This window comes from Daucus carota, chromosome 7, assembly GCF_001625215.2.
Source record: "Daucus carota subsp. sativus chromosome 7, DH1 v3.0, whole genome shotgun sequence".
Classification (NCBI taxonomy): Eukaryota; Viridiplantae; Streptophyta; class Magnoliopsida; order Apiales; family Apiaceae; genus Daucus; species Daucus carota.
Genome location: NC_030387.2, coordinates 31,261,325 through 31,279,261, shown reverse-complemented (window position 1 = coordinate 31,279,261; position 17,937 = coordinate 31,261,325). Strand labels below are relative to the sequence as shown.

At 37.0% G+C, this 17,937-nt stretch overlaps 3 protein-coding genes and 2 non-coding genes across 5 annotated transcripts; 2 read left to right on the top strand and 3 right to left on the bottom strand.

The window, feature by feature from the left end:
- Positions 1-219: 219 nt before the first annotated feature.
- On the bottom strand, positions 220-564 carry LOC135147975 (uncharacterized). Its single transcript, XM_064082061.1, has one exon. It carries the CDS (start codon positions 562-564, stop codon positions 220-222), a length of 345 nt encoding a protein of 114 aa, XP_063938131.1.
- A 6,696-nt stretch (positions 565-7,260) lies between these two features.
- LOC135148112 (small nucleolar RNA R71) lies at positions 7,261-7,366 on the top strand. The gene has a single exon (XR_010286005.1). It is a non-coding gene; the product is annotated as a small nucleolar RNA R71 (small nucleolar RNA).
- An 8,273-nt stretch (positions 7,367-15,639) lies between these two features.
- On the bottom strand, positions 15,640-16,233 carry LOC135147974 (uncharacterized). The gene has a single exon (XM_064082060.1). The coding sequence runs from the start codon at positions 16,231-16,233 to the stop codon at positions 15,640-15,642; it is 594 nt and encodes a 197-aa protein (XP_063938130.1).
- Positions 16,234-16,266: 33 nt separating this feature from the next.
- On the bottom strand, positions 16,267-17,454 carry LOC135147973 (uncharacterized). Its single transcript, XM_064082059.1, has one exon. The coding sequence runs from the start codon at positions 17,452-17,454 to the stop codon at positions 16,267-16,269; it is 1,188 nt and encodes a 395-aa protein (XP_063938129.1).
- LOC135148100 (small nucleolar RNA R71) lies at positions 16,853-16,959 on the top strand. Its single transcript, XR_010285995.1, has one exon. It is a non-coding gene; the product is annotated as a small nucleolar RNA R71 (small nucleolar RNA).
- Positions 17,455-17,937: the final 483 nt, after the last annotated feature.

Here is a 17,937-nt window from a genome sequence, read left to right as displayed (position 1 = left end):
TGAAACACTTCACACAATTTATCAAGGCACCTTGATGGAGTAAAAAAAATGATATATAAATCTATCTAATAAAATATTACTACTACTACAATTAGCCTACTAATAATAACATAAAAGATAATTATAATAATAATAATTATTAGACAAGCTTACAAGAACCATGGGTTGCCTCCCAAAAAGCGCCTTTCTTTAATGTCTTCGGCTAGACATCCGACATAGTTATTCTGATGAGGGGGTAGAAAGTGGAATCTCCACCTTCTCAACAATTGGCTCACCAGCTTTGTAATGCTTCACTCTTTGACCGTTCACCTTAAAAGTTCCACCACTCGTATTCCATAATTCAACGGAGCCATATGGGTAAACTTTTCGGATTTTAAAAGGACCTGACCATCGTTTTGTCTTCTCCTTGTAAAGCTTAGAACTTTCATAAGCTTCAAAACGAAGCTCATCTAACTCATTAAGTTGAAGAAGTCTCTTCTCACCAGCTGCCAATGGATCAAAATTTAAATTTTTGATGGCCCAAAATGCACGATGTTCTAACTCAACTGGAAGATGCTTTCCCATAAACCAGTCTGTATGGAGTTGTCCCAATAGGAGTTCTAAATGCGGTCCTATACGCCCCAAAGTGCATCATCAAGTTTCATAGACCAATCTTTCCTTGATTTTGCAACCGTCTTCTCCAAGATGGTCTTAATTTCACGGTTAGAGATCTCAACTTGACCACTAGTTTGAGGATGATAGGAAAGGCCTACCTTATGATGTACTCCATATTTCTTCAACATAGCTTCAAAGCGATTTTCAAGAAAATGCTTTCCTCCGTCAATAATTAGAATCCTTGGCACTCCAAATCTAGGAAAAATTGTCTTCTTGAAAAATTTGCTCACAACACGCGCATCATTAGTAGGAGTTGCAATAGCTTCAACCCACTTAGAAACATAGTCGACGACGAGTAAGATGTATTTGTTCCCAAACGATGAAGGGAATGGTCCCATAAAGTCAACTCCCCAAACATCAAAAGGTTCTACTTCGAGTATGTTGTTTAGAGGCATCTCATTTCTCCTTGAGATATTTCCGGTTCTTTGACAACGACCACAAGAGTGAACATAGAGATGAACATCCTTAAAAGAGTGGGCCAGTAAAAACCGCATTGAAGAATCTTTGCAGCAGTTTTAGTAGTACTTGCATGGCCTCCACATGGTGAATCGTGACAATGTGAGATTATAGAGGCAATCTCACTTTCGGGAATACATCTTCTAATAACACCATCCGCACAAGATTTGTAGAGAAAAGGATCATCCCAAAAGTGCGTCCTCACATCATAGAAAAACTTCTTCTTTTGTTGAGATGAATACCCGTGAGGAACAGTACCACTAGCCAAATAATTAGCTATATCAGCAAACCAAGGAACATCTATCCTTGCAAGAGAAAATAGATGATCATCAGGAAATGAATCATCAACTGGAAGGTCTTTAGCACAATCCCCACCAAGAACAAGACGTGAAAGATGATCAGCAACCACGTTCTCAGCCCCTTTCTTGTCCTTAATTTCCAAGTCAAATTCTTGGAGAAGTAGAATCCAACGAATCAAGCGAGGCTTTGCATCTTTCTTGTTCATTAAGTATTTCAGTGCTGCATGATCAGTGTGAACAATAACTTTTGAGCCAACAAGATATGATCGAAATTTTTCCATTGCATAGACCACTGCTTACAGATTGTTAGGTTTTGGATCATTTAAACACAACTTACTCTCCCTCAATATCACAACCCTACTTCTCTCTAGTGATAGTTCTCTTACTCGATTTCAAACTCGGTGGTGCCGTTCTTTTGCAACGATAAGTGAACACTGTTTATACAGTATTAAAAAATAAAGAGTGTTGCAAGCAAAAGTAGTTATAGATCGCTATGTGGGAGTCGACATATCCAAACACGGGAAAAGAATATAGTCTTGACATGATATTGATGGATGATATCAATAAATTAACTATTAGTGATGTATGTTTGTTGGTTGTTCTTTTATAATATTTATTTTGTTCTTCGGACATGTTTGTTGTTGTTAATTTTTATATGATTTATTTTCTATATAGGAAAAAATTATTCATGCATTATCTGTTTGTTTTTATTCTACAAATATTAACATTGATTCATTAATATAATTTTTATACGCCGCCGCTTCTCACTTAGTTAATTATACCGTAGCTGAGGGTTTTTTCTGGTTCACGAGATTAAGAGAATAATGGGTGTGAGGAAGCATGTAGTTTACTTAATTAGAAGATTTTTCAGTTTAATTTTAAAGGTGGGTGGTAAAAATATTATTTTTAATTATTTTTTTGTGAAATAAAATTTTGCTTAAATATTTTTAATCATAAAAAGAATTTTAGAATAATAATTCTAATTATTTGATCAAAACACTTAAAATTGTGTCAAAAATCAAAAGATCATATATAAAAAAAAAAATCAGTACATAACACTCCATATACAAAATAAAATGGGAGTTTAATAAGAAACACCAATCCAATTAAATATGTCACACAAATAAAATATGATAGCAGATTTATACTATACTATTAAAGTCGAAATATTAAAAGTTTGGTCGGTCGGTACTTGACCCGAATTATGACCTATTTATATAATCAAGTATCTTTTTTAACTAAAATTATTATTATTTTTTTATATTTTTTAACTAAAAAGATTCAACTTCCTAAAAATAACATGGACAACATGACAATTACCCTTTTTAACTAAAAAAAAACTCAATAGTCTAAAATAACATCGAGAAACATGGTAATTAGTAATTACATTTTTAACTAAAACATATTATCATTTTTAGATTATTTTACTAAAAATTCGATCTTCTACTATTAACACGGCCAACACACACATAAGAATATAATATTATATATATATATATGGAATTATTAATAATTAACCGGTGATATTTTCCAACCAAAATACATTAATATTATTTTTAAATACTCTAATGGTTTTTGTTAAAAAGTAGTATTATAAATACATACTATACTATATATTATTATATTATTAAAGCTTAAATATAAAAAGTCCAGTTGGTCTGTTGATCAGTCGAGTTTGGTGAGCCGGTTGATATTCGACCCAGGTCGTTATTTAGGTTTATGCGTCTCTTAACTTATAATATATTTGGTATTATATATGGAAATATGATAGGAAAGGCCTACCTTATGATGTACTCCATATTTCTTCAACATAGCTTCAAAGCGATTTTCAAGAAAATGCTTTCCTCCGTCAATAATTAGAATCCTTGGCACTCCAAATCTAGGAAAAATTGTCTTCTTGAAAAATTTGCTCACAACACGCGCATCATTAGTAGGAGTTGCAATAGCTTCAACCCACTTAGAAACATAGTCGACGACGAGTAAGATGTATTTGTTCCCAAACGATGAAGGGAATGGTCCCATAAAGTCAACTCCCCAAACATCAAAAGGTTCTACTTCGAGTATGTTGTTTAGAGGCATCTCATTTCTCCTTGAGATATTTCCGGTTCTTTGACAACGACCACAAGAGTGAACATAGAGATGAACATCCTTAAAAGAGTGGGCCAGTAAAAACCGCATTGAAGAATCTTTGCAGCAGTTTTAGTAGTACTTGCATGGCCTCCACATGGTGAATCGTGACAATGTGAGATTATAGAGGCAATCTCACTTTCGGGAATACATCTTCTAATAACACCATCCGCACAAGATTTGTAGAGAAAAGGATCATCCCAAAAGTGCGTCCTCACATCATAGAAAAACTTCTTCTTTTGTTGAGATGAATACCCGTGAGGAACAGTACCACTAGCCAAATAATTAGCTATATCAGCAAACCAAGGAACATCTATCCTTGCAAGAGAAAATAGATGATCATCAGGAAATGAATCATCAACTGGAAGGTCTTTAGCACAATCCCCACCAAGAACAAGACGTGAAAGATGATCAGCAACCACGTTCTCAGCCCCTTTCTTGTCCTTAATTTCCAAGTCAAATTCTTGGAGAAGTAGAATCCAACGAATCAAGCGAGGCTTTGCATCTTTCTTGTTCATTAAGTATTTCAGTGCTGCATGATCAGTGTGAACAATAACTTTTGAGCCAACAAGATATGATCGAAATTTTTCCATTGCATAGACCACTGCTAGCAGTTCCTTCTCCGTTGTTGCATAATTAATCTGAGCTCCATCCAGGGTCTTACTTGTATAATAGATGGCATGAAGCTTTCCATCCTTCCTTTGTCCCAAGACCGCACCAATAGCTTGATCACTAGCATCACACATGATTTCAAATTGCAAATTCCAATCTGGTGGTTGTATGATTGGAGCAGAGATAAGAGCTTTCTTTAACCTGTCAAAGGCCTCAACACAAGCATCATTAAAAACAAAAGGGACATCTTTGCCTAAGAGCTCAGTTAGAGGTCGAGCAATTTTTGAAAAATCTTTTATAAAGCGGCGGTAAAATCCCGCATGACCAAGAAAACTTCTTACACCCTTCATCGAGGTTGGGGGTGGTAAGCACTCGACAACCTCTACCTTAGCTCTATCGACTTCGATGCCTCTGTTTGAGACAACATGACCCAAAACAACTCCCTCTTGTACCATAAAATGGCATTTTTCCCAGTTTAAAACTAGACTAACTTCCTTACATCTACAAAGCACCTTTTCTAAATTATGCAAACAGATGTCAAAAGATGTTCCGTAAACAGAGAAGTCATCCATAAAAACTTCCATTATATTTTCAATAAAATCTGAGAAAATTGCCATCATACAACGTTGAAAGGTTGGAGGAGCACCACATAATCCAAATGGTAGTCTGCGATATGCAAACGTACCATAAGGACATGTAAAGGTCGTCTTTTCCTGATCATCCGGATGGAGGGGAATTTGAAAGAAGCCCGAATATCCATCCAAATAACCAAAAGGAATGTTTTGCCAACCTTTCAAGCATTTGGTCAATAAAAGGGAGAGGAAAATGATCTTTCCTGGTGGCTTTATTCAATTTGCGATAATCAATACACATACGCCAACCAGTTACAGTTCTAGTAGAAATTAACTCACCCTTATCAATTTTGACAATGGTCATTCCTCCTTTCTTTGGAACTACTTGTACAGGGCTAACCCACTTACTATCAGAGATAGGGTAAATTATACCTGCATCAAGAAGTTTTAGAACCTCCTTTTTGACTACCTCCATCATATTAGGATTAAGTCTCCTTTGAGGTTCTCTAGAGGAGGCATGCTCGTCCTCAAGAATGATTTTATGCATGCACAAAGATGGGTTGATGCCCTTAATATCATCAATGGTGTACCCGATGACACTTTTATATGTTTTTAAAATCATGAGCAAACGCTCAATTTGATTGTCATCAAGCTCAGCATTGAAAATAATAGGATAAGTACTATTAGGACCCATAAACACATATTTCAAAGATGCATGAAGTGGTTTTAGTTCTACCTGAGGAGGCGTAGTACTCTCCTTCACATCTTCACGGCTTAGTACACTGAGATGAGGTTGCATGACTGTTGGTGTTGTATCAAAAAATTTTGTATAGTCCGCACACTCTCTATTTTCAGCATCAATTTCTCCCACAAGAACCTCTTGAAGTGGATCATCACATGTTAGAGTGTTGATCTTGACGTTGATTGCTTCTTCTAGTGCATCCACCCTGTTTATAGTTACATCCATAGAGGGATGACCCATTGAATTCCGAAGCTGAAATTCCATCTTCTCCTCTCCCACTTGAAAAGAAATCCTTCCACTTTTCATGTCAATAATAGCCCCAGCTGTAGCTAAGAATGGTCTCCCAAGAATGATAGGAATATTTGCATCTTCCTCCATCTCCATGATAACAAAATCACATGGGATATAAAATTTTCCTACCTTGAGAGGAACATCTTCAAGTATACCAAGAGGGAATTTCACAGTCCTGTCTGCCAATTGTAGAGATATACGTGTGGGTTTCAGCTCACCCATCTGAAGCTTTTTGCAGATTGACAATGGCATAAGACTCACACTTGCCCCAAGATCACATAGAGCTCTTTTGATCTCAACATCACCAAGTTTCACAGGAATAGAGTAACTACCCGGATCAGCTAGCTTCTTCGGAAAAGTATTTTGCAAGATAGCACTACACTCTGCCGTCAATGAAATAGTAGAAGTTTCTTCAATCTTTCGCTTTCTTGACAAAATATCTTTGAGGAACTTTGCATAAGAAGGCATCTCAACTATGGCATCCATGAATGGAATGTTAATATGCAACTTCTGTAAAATGTCAAGAAACTTACCATACTTCTTCTCAAGCTTAGCTTTTGCCAACCTTTGAGGGAAAGGAACAGGTAGCACATATGGTGTAATAGGAACAACGACAGGTTCTTTCTTTTCTTCTTCCACTGCATCATTCTCTATCACTTTTTCAGATGTAATTTTCTCCCCATCTTCTTCAAGATTCACAACACTTTTTCTCACCTTTAACTCTGGCTCTTGCAATTCTTTTCCGCTCCTCAAAGTTACCGCATTGATATGACCTCTTGGCGGTTGCTCAGTTTGGCCAGGAAGTTGACCCGAAGACTTGCCAAGTTGATTTACTTGTTGAGCTAATTGAGAAATTGCATTTTCCATCATCTTGTTGTGAGCTTTCATCTCATTGATACTTGCATCAATGCCCTCATTCTTCTTTACCTGTGATGAAATAAATCCTTCCAAGAGATTCTCCAAGTGGGATTTTTGTGGTTGAACAGGTGCATTGAAAGGTGCTCTTGGTTGAAAACTAGGTGGTTGAGATTGAGCTTGATTATTCTTGTATGAGAAATTTGGATGATCTTTCCAACCAGGATTGTACGTGTTGGAGTAAGGATTGTATTGTTGCCTCTGATTCTGATTGTAAAGGGCATTTGCTTGCTCCATAGACATATCAGATGAATTATATTGACAAGCATATTGAGTGTGCCCCTGTGTACCACATATTTCACATAAAGCAACTGTAGATGAAGACCCAGACTTTAGCTCCTTGATCTCATTAGCCAATTCTTTCATAGAACTCGTCAACATGGTCAAAGCATCAACATCGTACTTACCACCCTTCTTGGGTTGATTTCGATCACTGTAAGGATAATTGTCATTAGACGCCATCTCGTCTAATAGAGTTCTTGCATCTTCGGTACTCTTTGCCATAACTGATCCGCCAGATGCGGCATCGATAAAGATTCGAAACTCTTGTGTCAACCCATTATAGAATGTTTGGATCAGCAACCAATCAGGAATTCCATGGTGAGGACATTGCCTTTGAAGGCGTTTGAATCTTTTCCAAGCATCATGTAGTGATTCATATCTTCTTGACGAAAATTAGATATGTCATTCCTTAGCTTGGCAGTCTTCTTTTGGCTAAAGAATTTAAGTAGAAAGGCCTTTGCTAAAACATCCCAAGTAGTAAATTTGTTTGGCCCTTCATCTTTCAACCAATCCTTAGCTGCATCCCGAAGAGAAAATAGAAACAAACGCAACTTGATAGCATCATCAGGGACATTGGTCAGCTTTATCATATCACACTTTTCAAGAAAACTCTCGAGATGATCAACTGGATTTTCAGAAGCCAAGCCCGCAAAAGAATCATTAGAGATGAATTGAATGGACTGAGGCTTGAGCTCGAAGTGAGTAGCTGTGACAGCTGGTATGAGAATAGAGGACATGACGCCTGTAGTGTCTGGCATGCCATATTCCCTCAAAGATTTCGCTGGTACTTCTTCGCCCATAATCTCCTTGTTTTTGTTTCTCCTTTGTTCACCGGATTGCTTTCTTGCTGTAGCTTCAATTTCAGGATCAAATGGAATCAAATTTTCTGTACATGAACTTCGAGTGTGCATATATCAAGAAAACTAGAAACAAAGGATCAGAAAACAAGAGATAATAGCCGAAGCAACACAACTAAAGACTTAGCTAAAAATATCAAAAATAGACTAATCTAACACCACTTTATCCCCGGCAGCGGCGCCAAAAATTTGACAAGGCTGTCGTATACCTATCAAATAAAAATCCCAACAAATCCTCCTAACAATGTAGCAGGGTAAGTCGGAGTCGATCGCACAGAGACAAATGTGTCAAACACTAGTTATTTCTGACCAATTTCAACTAAGCAAAGAACACAATAATATTTTAGAGATGATTATACTAATTATACGAAAGCAAATATGGATTTTATCAATTAATTAAAACATCTAGAATTAAGTATCCCCACTAGCATGAATCAATGCAATTACGATTCCCTACCCCAATCAATCAAATATATTACTCAAGAGGAAAGATACGCCCTATAAAATACCATTAACCTCTTCCGAGTATTAATGGCTTCTCTAAAAATACAATCAAGCCTATTTCCATGGTATCATGCAATTTAGAGACATTAAACACAGCATCCTGGCTTCCTAACAATCCATTCTACCTATTTCCATGGAGAATTTCATGTCCTTATTGGATAAATCACAACCATCTAAATCCAACTTCCGATGGTAAATAGATATCGGTTCAAACAAATCACATAATCATGCCTGACATGTAATTGTAAATCAGCACAACTCAATAAGCGAGAGCAATTAAACAATCAATTTGGGGTTGGGGGAATCATGCATCTATCATAGCTAGGGTTCAACTTAACCCCGGATTATAGATCTACTCACTCATAATTAAACTAACAAAACACAAGATGTAATAAAAACGCATAATTAAACTATTATTGAGAATAGAGAAACAACCTTCAATCTTCAAATCTTGAACAAGAAGAAAAGTAAAAGTCTCTTCTCTTCTCTCCCCAACTCTATGTATGTATCTCTGATAAAAACTAATTGATGTCCTAGAATAAAAGTATTTTAATACTTTAATGAAATTACAAGGCAGTCTCCGAAACCGAACAGGAGTCTGTAATTAAAATTCGCAGGTCTGGTTTCTCCACAGTTTCTGGGCTTTTCCAGTTGGGTTTTGGATCTTGGACCATCTTTGAATCAAAGAAAATTCTATAAGCTTCGCGTGGGCTATAAGATCGTCAAAATCTGATGTACGGAACTCCAGATATGGCCCAAACAGCGAAATAATACGTGTAGCCCAATGAATCCGAATTTCCATCCAAATTTGAGTCCAATTAAGCTTTATTTCTTCAAATCCTTCTAACTTTAGAAATTCCTTGCACTCTGCAATAAAACATTAAAATCTATTAAATAAATATCCAAATCAATGCAAAATACAATTAAATATGAGGATAAAATCATCTAGAATATATATAAAATATACTCTATCAAAATATCCCCACACTAAGTATTTGCACGTCCTCGGGCAAATAAGCGAAATAAAATATCTATGACTAACTACCATCACTTTCGTAGATGACACGATTGCATTGAGCGCATGCAACAAGCAGTTAAACCCCTAGGCAGCCCTAGTAGGACGAGTTTTGTCTCGTGAGGGTTTATAGAAGATTTACCCACAAAATCAATTATTTTCTACCAAGTCTCAAGAATGCAAACTAAATGAATATGCATATACAATCATGAAAGCATTAACCTTGTCAACATATAATCTTCAGAATAAGCAACATTCAAGGCATTCATCTATGTCACATATTAGTTATGCAACTCTTCCACTGCAAGTACGGAGTGCCTCGTGTGTGCTTAATATGCTCTCTAATGAAACAAAACAGAGACCAACAAACTTCAACAGAGTCTCAACCATGAGCCGTTAATCAGAATAATTCTTAAACACTTCGTTACATTAGAGTCAACTATAGCTTAGGGTCACCAAGGAACTTCTATGTCTCTCTTCTATTTTTCTCTCTTTTTTTTTCTATGCTCGGTCTAAGGTCGGAACGCTTCTCAGGGTAAGTGAGTTACGACCACCATAAGACTTCGCTAGCTCTTTATTTATCTTTTTTTTAGTCAAGTAATTCTCCAGTAACCAAGGGTTGTGAAAAGTCACCAAGAAAATTTTCTATTTCTAGTACATCACTTAATACCAGCACATGCACATGGATCGTCCCTTTCACATGACATTTTGTTATCACCCATTGATCTCAAAGGAGTACTTGATACTTTATTTTCAACCTTTTTTTTTTTTTTGGAAAGGCCCCAAACTTAAGATTTACATACTCTAAGCTCAAAAGAGAATAGTTAAAATTCTACGCCCGACTCATAGCAAAGACTCAAGAATTAAGCTAGCCTAAGTCTCGGTTCTAGAGCATTTTATAGTGTAAAAACAATTTCCGCACAAGCAATTTCTAAGCATACAAGACATCACATATGATCAAGAATACTAGCCAAGAATTATGCGAATAAACTCATCACAAGAAATTAACTCGGTATTATATACTTTCATGAATTATGCAAATGCAAACTAAAAGAAAAAAAAACTACTAAAAAAAAACTAAAAATTAAATAACTACATGCTCTAATTTAATGCAACTAACATGAATTTTCTAAACTTAAGACATGGCAATATACAATGTTTTTCTAATTTTTCTTCTTGTTTTTTTAAATCATATACAATTTTTTTTCATTCATTAAGAACTCATCCCCACACTAGAATGGTTCATTGTCCTCAATGAATAATATATAAATATCTAATATATAATATAATAATATATAAATAATAATATTAGAAAAGAAACTCCCCCGAAGCGTTCAAATTGAATTGTTCCATCCTAGGGATGGCAACGGGTTGGATCGGTTCGGATATTTGAGATATCCAAATCCAAATCCAAATTATTTTTAAAATCCAAATCCAAATCCAATCGGGTTTCACATATCAAATCCAAATCCAAATCCACGGGTTTCGGATCGGGTTCGGGTTTATTCGGGTTTATCCAAAACCTGAATTCCGAAATTTATATAGTATTGTAAAAATATTATTTTTGATTTTTTCACCCTTAAATTTCATTATATTTAAAACTAAACTACTTTAATAATAAAGCATTACACATTAATAAAATCTTGAACCGTATTTAATAAAATCTAAACACAAATCTTCACTATATGGAGTATGAAATTTTAAAGTAACTCATTAGTTAAACAAAAAAAGTCAATATAACCCAAGAATATACACATTCACACTCTACCTATATATATATAAACACAATTTAGTAGATTTAAAATTGAAAAAAGTATATTAGTAATACATATACATATACATATACATATACATATACATATATTTGGATTTTTTTTCGGGTTTCGGGTTTGGATCGGGTTTGGATCGGATTCGGATTTCGGGTCGGGTTTCGATACGGAATACCTAGTATCCAAATCCAAATCCAAACTCGTTCGGGTCTAAAAATCAAATCCAAATCCAAAATATCGGGTTCGGTAAGATCCATTCGGGTCGAAACGGTCAGGTATCCATTCAGATCGGTTTTTTCTGCCATCCCTATAATCCATCCTTTTGCACAAGAGTCATGTTGGCCTACTGGTAAAGATGTTGGCCTTGTGTTCAGCAGGTAAAGGGTTCGATTCTCTGGTCTTGCTTTTTATTATTTCCCAATATGCTGTGCACCTTCCTTTCACATGTTCAGATAGCACGCAACATTCCACCGTGTGTAAACTTGAGAAGAAATAAAGCAGCGGCGCTTGGGCTTGAAGATGGACTAGAAAGCTGGGCCGCATATTAGTGGGCTCACTAGCGCACAGAGCCAGGCTTGTGGATGGGCTGCAACGATCATGAGCCGAATGCTGAGAAGCCAGGGCGGCATCACAGGATGCAAAGTAAAAGTGCTGCTTTTATAACAAAATGGACAGGAGACTTAAGAGCCGTGAGGAGTGAATGGGGAGCTGTGGCTCCAAACCTACTGCCAAGACGCACAATGAGAAAGGAAAAAAAAGAGCCACGAGGAGGGAACAACGAGCCATAGCTCCAAATCATTCTGCCGAGGAGAACTGTGGCCAGCACTGCAGCTCCAAAAATTTCTGCCCTCTAACATTTTCAGTGACCTCTTCTTTTTTTTTCTTTTTTTTTTTCACTTCAAAATTGTTATAAAATATTTCTTCATTCCTGAAACACTTCACACAATTTATCAAGGCACCTTGATGGAGTAAAAAAAATGATATATAAATCTATCTAATAAAATATTACTACTGCTACAATTAGCCTACTAATAATAACATAAAAGATAATTATAATAATTATTATTATTAGACAAGCTTACAAGAACCATGGGTTGCCTCCCAAAAAGCGCATTTCTTTAATGTCTTCGGCTAGACATCCGACATAGTTATTCTGATGAGGTGGTAGAAAGTGGAATCTCCACCTTCTCAACAATTGGCTCACCAGCTTTGTAATGCTTCACTCTTTGACCGTTCACCTTAAAAGTTCCACCACTCGTATTCCATAATTCAACGGAGCCATATGGGTAAACTTTTCGGATTTTAAAAAGACCTGACCATCTTTTTGTCTTCTCCTTGTAAAGCTTAGAACTTTCATAAGCTTCAAAACGAAGCTCATCTAACTCATTAAGTTGAAGAAGTCTCTTCTCACCAGCTGCCAATGGATCAAAATTTAAATTTTTGATGGCCCAAAATGCACGATGTTCTAACTCAACTGGAAGATGACAGGCTTTCCCATAAACCAGTCTGTATGGAGTTGTCCCAATAGGAGTTTTAAATGCGGTCCTATACGCCCCAAAGTGCATCATCAAGTTTCATAGACCAATCTTTCCTTGATTTTGCAACCGTCTTCTCCAAGATGGTCTTAATTTCACGGTTAGAGATATCAACTTGACCACTAGTTTGAGGATGATAAGAAAGGCCTACCTTATGATGTACTCCATATTTCTTCAACATAGCTTCAAAGCGATTTTCAAGCAAATGCTTTCCTCCGTCAATAATTAGAATCCTTGGCACTCCAAATCTAGGAAAAATTGTCTTCTTGAAGAATTTTCTCACAACACGCGCATCATTAGTAGGAGTTGCAATAGCTTCAACCCACTTAGAAACATAGTCGACAGCGAGTAAGATGTATTTGTTCCCAAACGATGAAGGGAATGGTCCCATAAAGTCAACTCCCCAAACATCAAAAGGTTCTACTTCGAGTATATTGTTTAGAGGCATCTCATTTCTCCTTGAGATATTTCCGGTTCTTTGACAACGACCACAAGAGTGAACATAGAGATGAACATCCTTAAAAAGAGTGGGCCAGTAAAAACCGCATTGAAGAATCTTTGCAGCAGTTTTAGTAGTACTTGCATGGCCTCCACATGGTGAATCGTGACAATGTGAGATTATAGAGGCAATCTCACTTTCGGGAACACATCTTCTAATAACACCATCCGCACAAGATTTGTAGAGAAAAGGATCATCCCAAAAGTGCGTCCTCACATCATAGAAAAACTTCTTCTTTTGTTGAGATGAATACCCGTGAGGAACAGTACCACTAGCCAAATAATTAGCTATATCAGTAAACCAAGGAACATCTATCCTTGCAAGAGAAAATAGATGATCATCAGGAAATGAATCATCAACTGGAAGGTCTTTAGCACAATCCCCACCAAGAACAAGACGTGAAAGATGATCAGCAACCACGTTCTCAGCCCTTTCTTGTCCTTAATTTCCAAGTCAAATTCTTGGAGAAGTAGAATCCAACGAATCAAGCGAGGCTTTGCATCTTTCTTGTTCATTAAGTATTTCAGTGCTGCATGATCAGTGTGAACAATAACTTTTGAGCCAACAAGATATGATCGAAATTTTTCCATTGCATAGACCACTGCTAGCAGTTCCTTCTCCGTTGTTGCATAATTAATCTGAGCTCCATCCAGGGTCTTACTTGTATAATAGATGGCATGAAGCTTTCCATCCTTCCTTTGTCCCAAGACCGCACCAATAGCTTGATCACTAGCATCACACATGATTTCAAATTGCAAATTCCAATCTGGTGGTTGTATGATTGGAGCAGAGATAAGAGCTTTCTTTAACCTGTCAAAGGCCTCAACACAAGCATCATTAAAAACAAACGGGACATCTTTGCCTAAGAGCTCAGTTAGAGGTCGAGCAATTTTTGAAAAATCTTTTATAAAGCGGCGGTAAAATCCCGCATGACCAAGAAAACTTCTTACACCCTTCACCGAGGTTGGGGGTGGTAAGCACTCGACAACCTCTACCTTAGCTCTATCAACTTCGATGCCTCTGTTTGAGACAACATGACCCAAAACAACTCCCTCTTGTGCCATAAAATGGCATTTTTCCCAGTTTAAAACTAGACTAACTTCCTTACATCTACAAAGCACCTTTTCTAAATTATGCAAACAGATGTCAAAAGATGTTCCGTAAACAGAGAAGTCATCCATAAAAACTTCCATTATATTTTCAATAAAATCTGAGAAAATTGCCATCATACAACGTTGAAAGGTTGGAGGAGCACCACATAATCCAAATGGTAGTCTGCGATATGCAAACGTACCATAAGGACATGTAAAGGTCGTCTTTTCTTGATCATCCGGATGGAGGGGAATTTGAAAGAAGCCCGAATATCCATCCAAATAACAGAAAAAGGAATGTTTTGCCAACCTTTCAAGCATTTGGTCAATAAAAGGGAGAGGAAAATGATCTTTCCTGGTGGCTTTATTTAATTTGCGATAATCAATACACATACGCCAACCAGTTACAGTTCTAGAAGAAATTAACTCACCCTTATCAATTTTGACAATGGTCATTCCTCCTTTCTTTGGAACTACTTGTACAGGGCTAACCCGCTTACTATCAGAGATAGGGTAAATTATACCTGCATCAAGAAGTTTTAGAATCTCCTTTTTGACTACCTCCATCATATTAGGATTAAGTCTCCTTTGAGGTTCTCTAGAGGAGGCATGCTCGTCCTCAAGAATGATATTATGCATGCACAAAGATGGGTTGATGCCCTTAATATCATCAATGGTGTACCCGATGACACTTTTATATGTTTTTAAAATCATGAGCAAACGCTCAATTTGATTGTCATCAAGCTCAGCATTGAAAATAATAGGATAAGTACTATTAGGACCCATAAACACATATTTCAAAGATGCAGGAAGTGGTTTTAGTTCTACCTGAGGAGGCGTAGTACTCTCCTTCACATCTTCATGGCTTAGTACACTGAGATGAGGTTGCATGACTGTTGGTGTTGTATCAAGAAATTTCGTATAGTCCGCACACTCTCTATTTTCAGCATCAATTTCTCCCACAAGAACCTCTTGAAGTGGATCATCACATGTTAGAGTGTTGATCTTGACGTTGATTGCTTCTTCTAGTGCATCCACCCTGTTTATAGTTTCATCCATAGAGGGATGACCCATTGAATTCCGAAGCTGAAATTCCATCTTCTCCTCTCCCACTTGAAAAGAAATCCTTCCACTTTTCATGTCAATAATAGCCCCAACTGTAGCTAAGAATGGTCTCCCAAGAATGATAGGAATATTTGCATCTTCCTCCATCTCCATGATAACAAAATCACATGGGATATAAAATTTTCCTACCTTGAGAGGAACATCTTCAAGTATACCAAGAGGGAATTTCACAGTCCTGTCTGCCAATTGTAGAGATATACGTGTGGGTTTCAGCTCACCCATCTGAAGCTTTTTGCAGATTGACAATAGCATAAGACTCACACTTGCCCCAAGATCACATAGAGCTCTTTTGATCTAAACATCACCAAGTTTCACAGGAATAGAGTAAATACCCGGATCAGCTAGCTTCTTCGGAAACGTATTTTGCAAGATAGCACTACACTCTGCCGTCAATGAAATAGTAGAAGTTTCTTCAATCTTTCGCTTTCTTGACAAAATATCTTTGAGGAACTTTGCATAAGAAGGCATCTCAACTATGGCATCCATGAATGGAATGTTAATATGCAACTTCTGTAAAATGTCAAGAAACTTACCATACTTCTTCTCAAGCTTAGCTTTTGCCAACCTTTGAGGGAAAGGAACAGGTGGCACATATGGTGTAATAGGAACAACGACCGGTTCTTTCTTTTCTTCTTCCACTGCATCATTCTCTATCACTTTTTCAGATGTAATTTTCTCCCCATCTTCTTCAAGATTCACAACACTTTTTCTCACCTTTAACTCTGGCTCTTGCAATTCTTTTCCGCTCCTCAAAGTTACCGCATTGATATGACCTCTTGGCGGTTGCTCAGTTTGGCCAGGAAGTTGACCCGAAGACTTGCCAAGTTGATTTACTTGTTGAGCTAATTGAGAAATTGTATTTTCCATCATCTTGTTGTGAGCTTTCATCTCATTGATACTTGCATCAATGCCCTCATTCTTCTATACCTGTGATGAAATAAATCCTTCCAAGAGATTCTCCAAGTGGGATTTTTGTGGTTGAACTGGTGCATTGAAAGGTGCTCTTGGTTGAAAACCAGGTGGTTGAGATTGAGCTTGATTATTCTTGTATGAGAAATTTGGATGATCTTTCCAACCAGGATTGTACGTGTTGGAGTAAGGATTGTATTGTTGCCTCTGATTCTGATTGTAAAGGGCATTTGCTTGCTCCATAGCCATATCAGATGAATTATATTGACAAGCATATTGAGTGTTCCCCTGTGTATCACATATTTCACATAAAGCAACTGTAGATGAAGACCCAGACTTTAGCTCCTTGATCTCATTAGCCAATTCTTTCATAGAACTCGTCAACATGGTCAAAGCATCAACATCGTACTTACCACCCTTCTTGGGTTGATTTCGATCACTATAAGGATAATTGTCATTAGACGCCATCTCGTCTAATAGAGTTCTTGCATCTTCGGTACTCTTTGCCATAACTGATCCGCCAGATGCGGCATCGATAAAGATTCGAAACTCTTGTGTCAACCCATTATAGAATGTTTGGATCAGCAACCAATCAGGAATTCCATAGTGAGGACATTGCCTTTGAAGGCGTTTGAATCTTTTCCAAGCATCATGTAGTGATTCATCATCTTCTTGACGAAAATTAGATATGTCATTCCTTAGCTTGGCAGTCTTCTTTTGGCTAAAGAATTTAAGTAGAAAGGCCTTTGCTAAAACATCCCAAGTAGTAAATTTGTTCGACCCTTCATCTTTCAACCAATCCTTAGCTGCATCCCGAAGAGAAAATAGAAACAAACGCATCTTGATAGCATCATCAGGGACATTGGTCAGCTTTATCATATCACACTTTTTAAGAAAACTCTCGAGATGATCAACTGGATTTTCAGAAGCCAAGCCCGCAAAAGAATCATTAGAGATGAATTGAATGAACTGAGGCTTGAGCTCGAAGTGAGTAGCTGTGACAGCTGGTCTGAGAATAGAGGACATGACGCCTGTAGTGTCTCGCATGCCATATTCCCTCAAAGATTTCGCTGGTACTTCTTCGCCCATAATCTCCTTGTTTTTGTTTCTCCTTTGTTCACCGGATTGCTTTCTTGCTGTAGCTTCAATTTCAGGATCAAATGGAATCAAATTTTCTGTACCTGAACTTCGAGTGTGCATATATCAAGAAAACTAGAAACAAAGGATCAGAAAACAAGAGATAATAGCCGAAGCAACACAACTAAAGACTTAGCTAAAAATATCAAAAATAGACTAATCTAACACCACTTTGTCCCCGGCAGCGGCGCCAAAAAATTGACAAGGCTGTCGTATACCTATCAAATAAAAATCCCAACAAATCCTCCTAACAATGTATCAGGGTAGGTCGGAGTCGATCGCACAGAGACAAATGTGTCAAACACTAGTTATTTCTGACCAATTTCAACTAAGCAAAGAACACAATAATATTTTAGAGATGATTATACTAATTATACGAAAGCAAATATGGATTTTATCAATTAATTAAAACATCCAGAATTAAGTATCCCCACTAGCATGAATCAATGCAATTACGATTCCCTACCCCAATCAATCAAATATATTACTCAAGAGGAAAGATGCGCCCTATAAAATACCATTAACCTCTTCCGAGTATTAATGGCT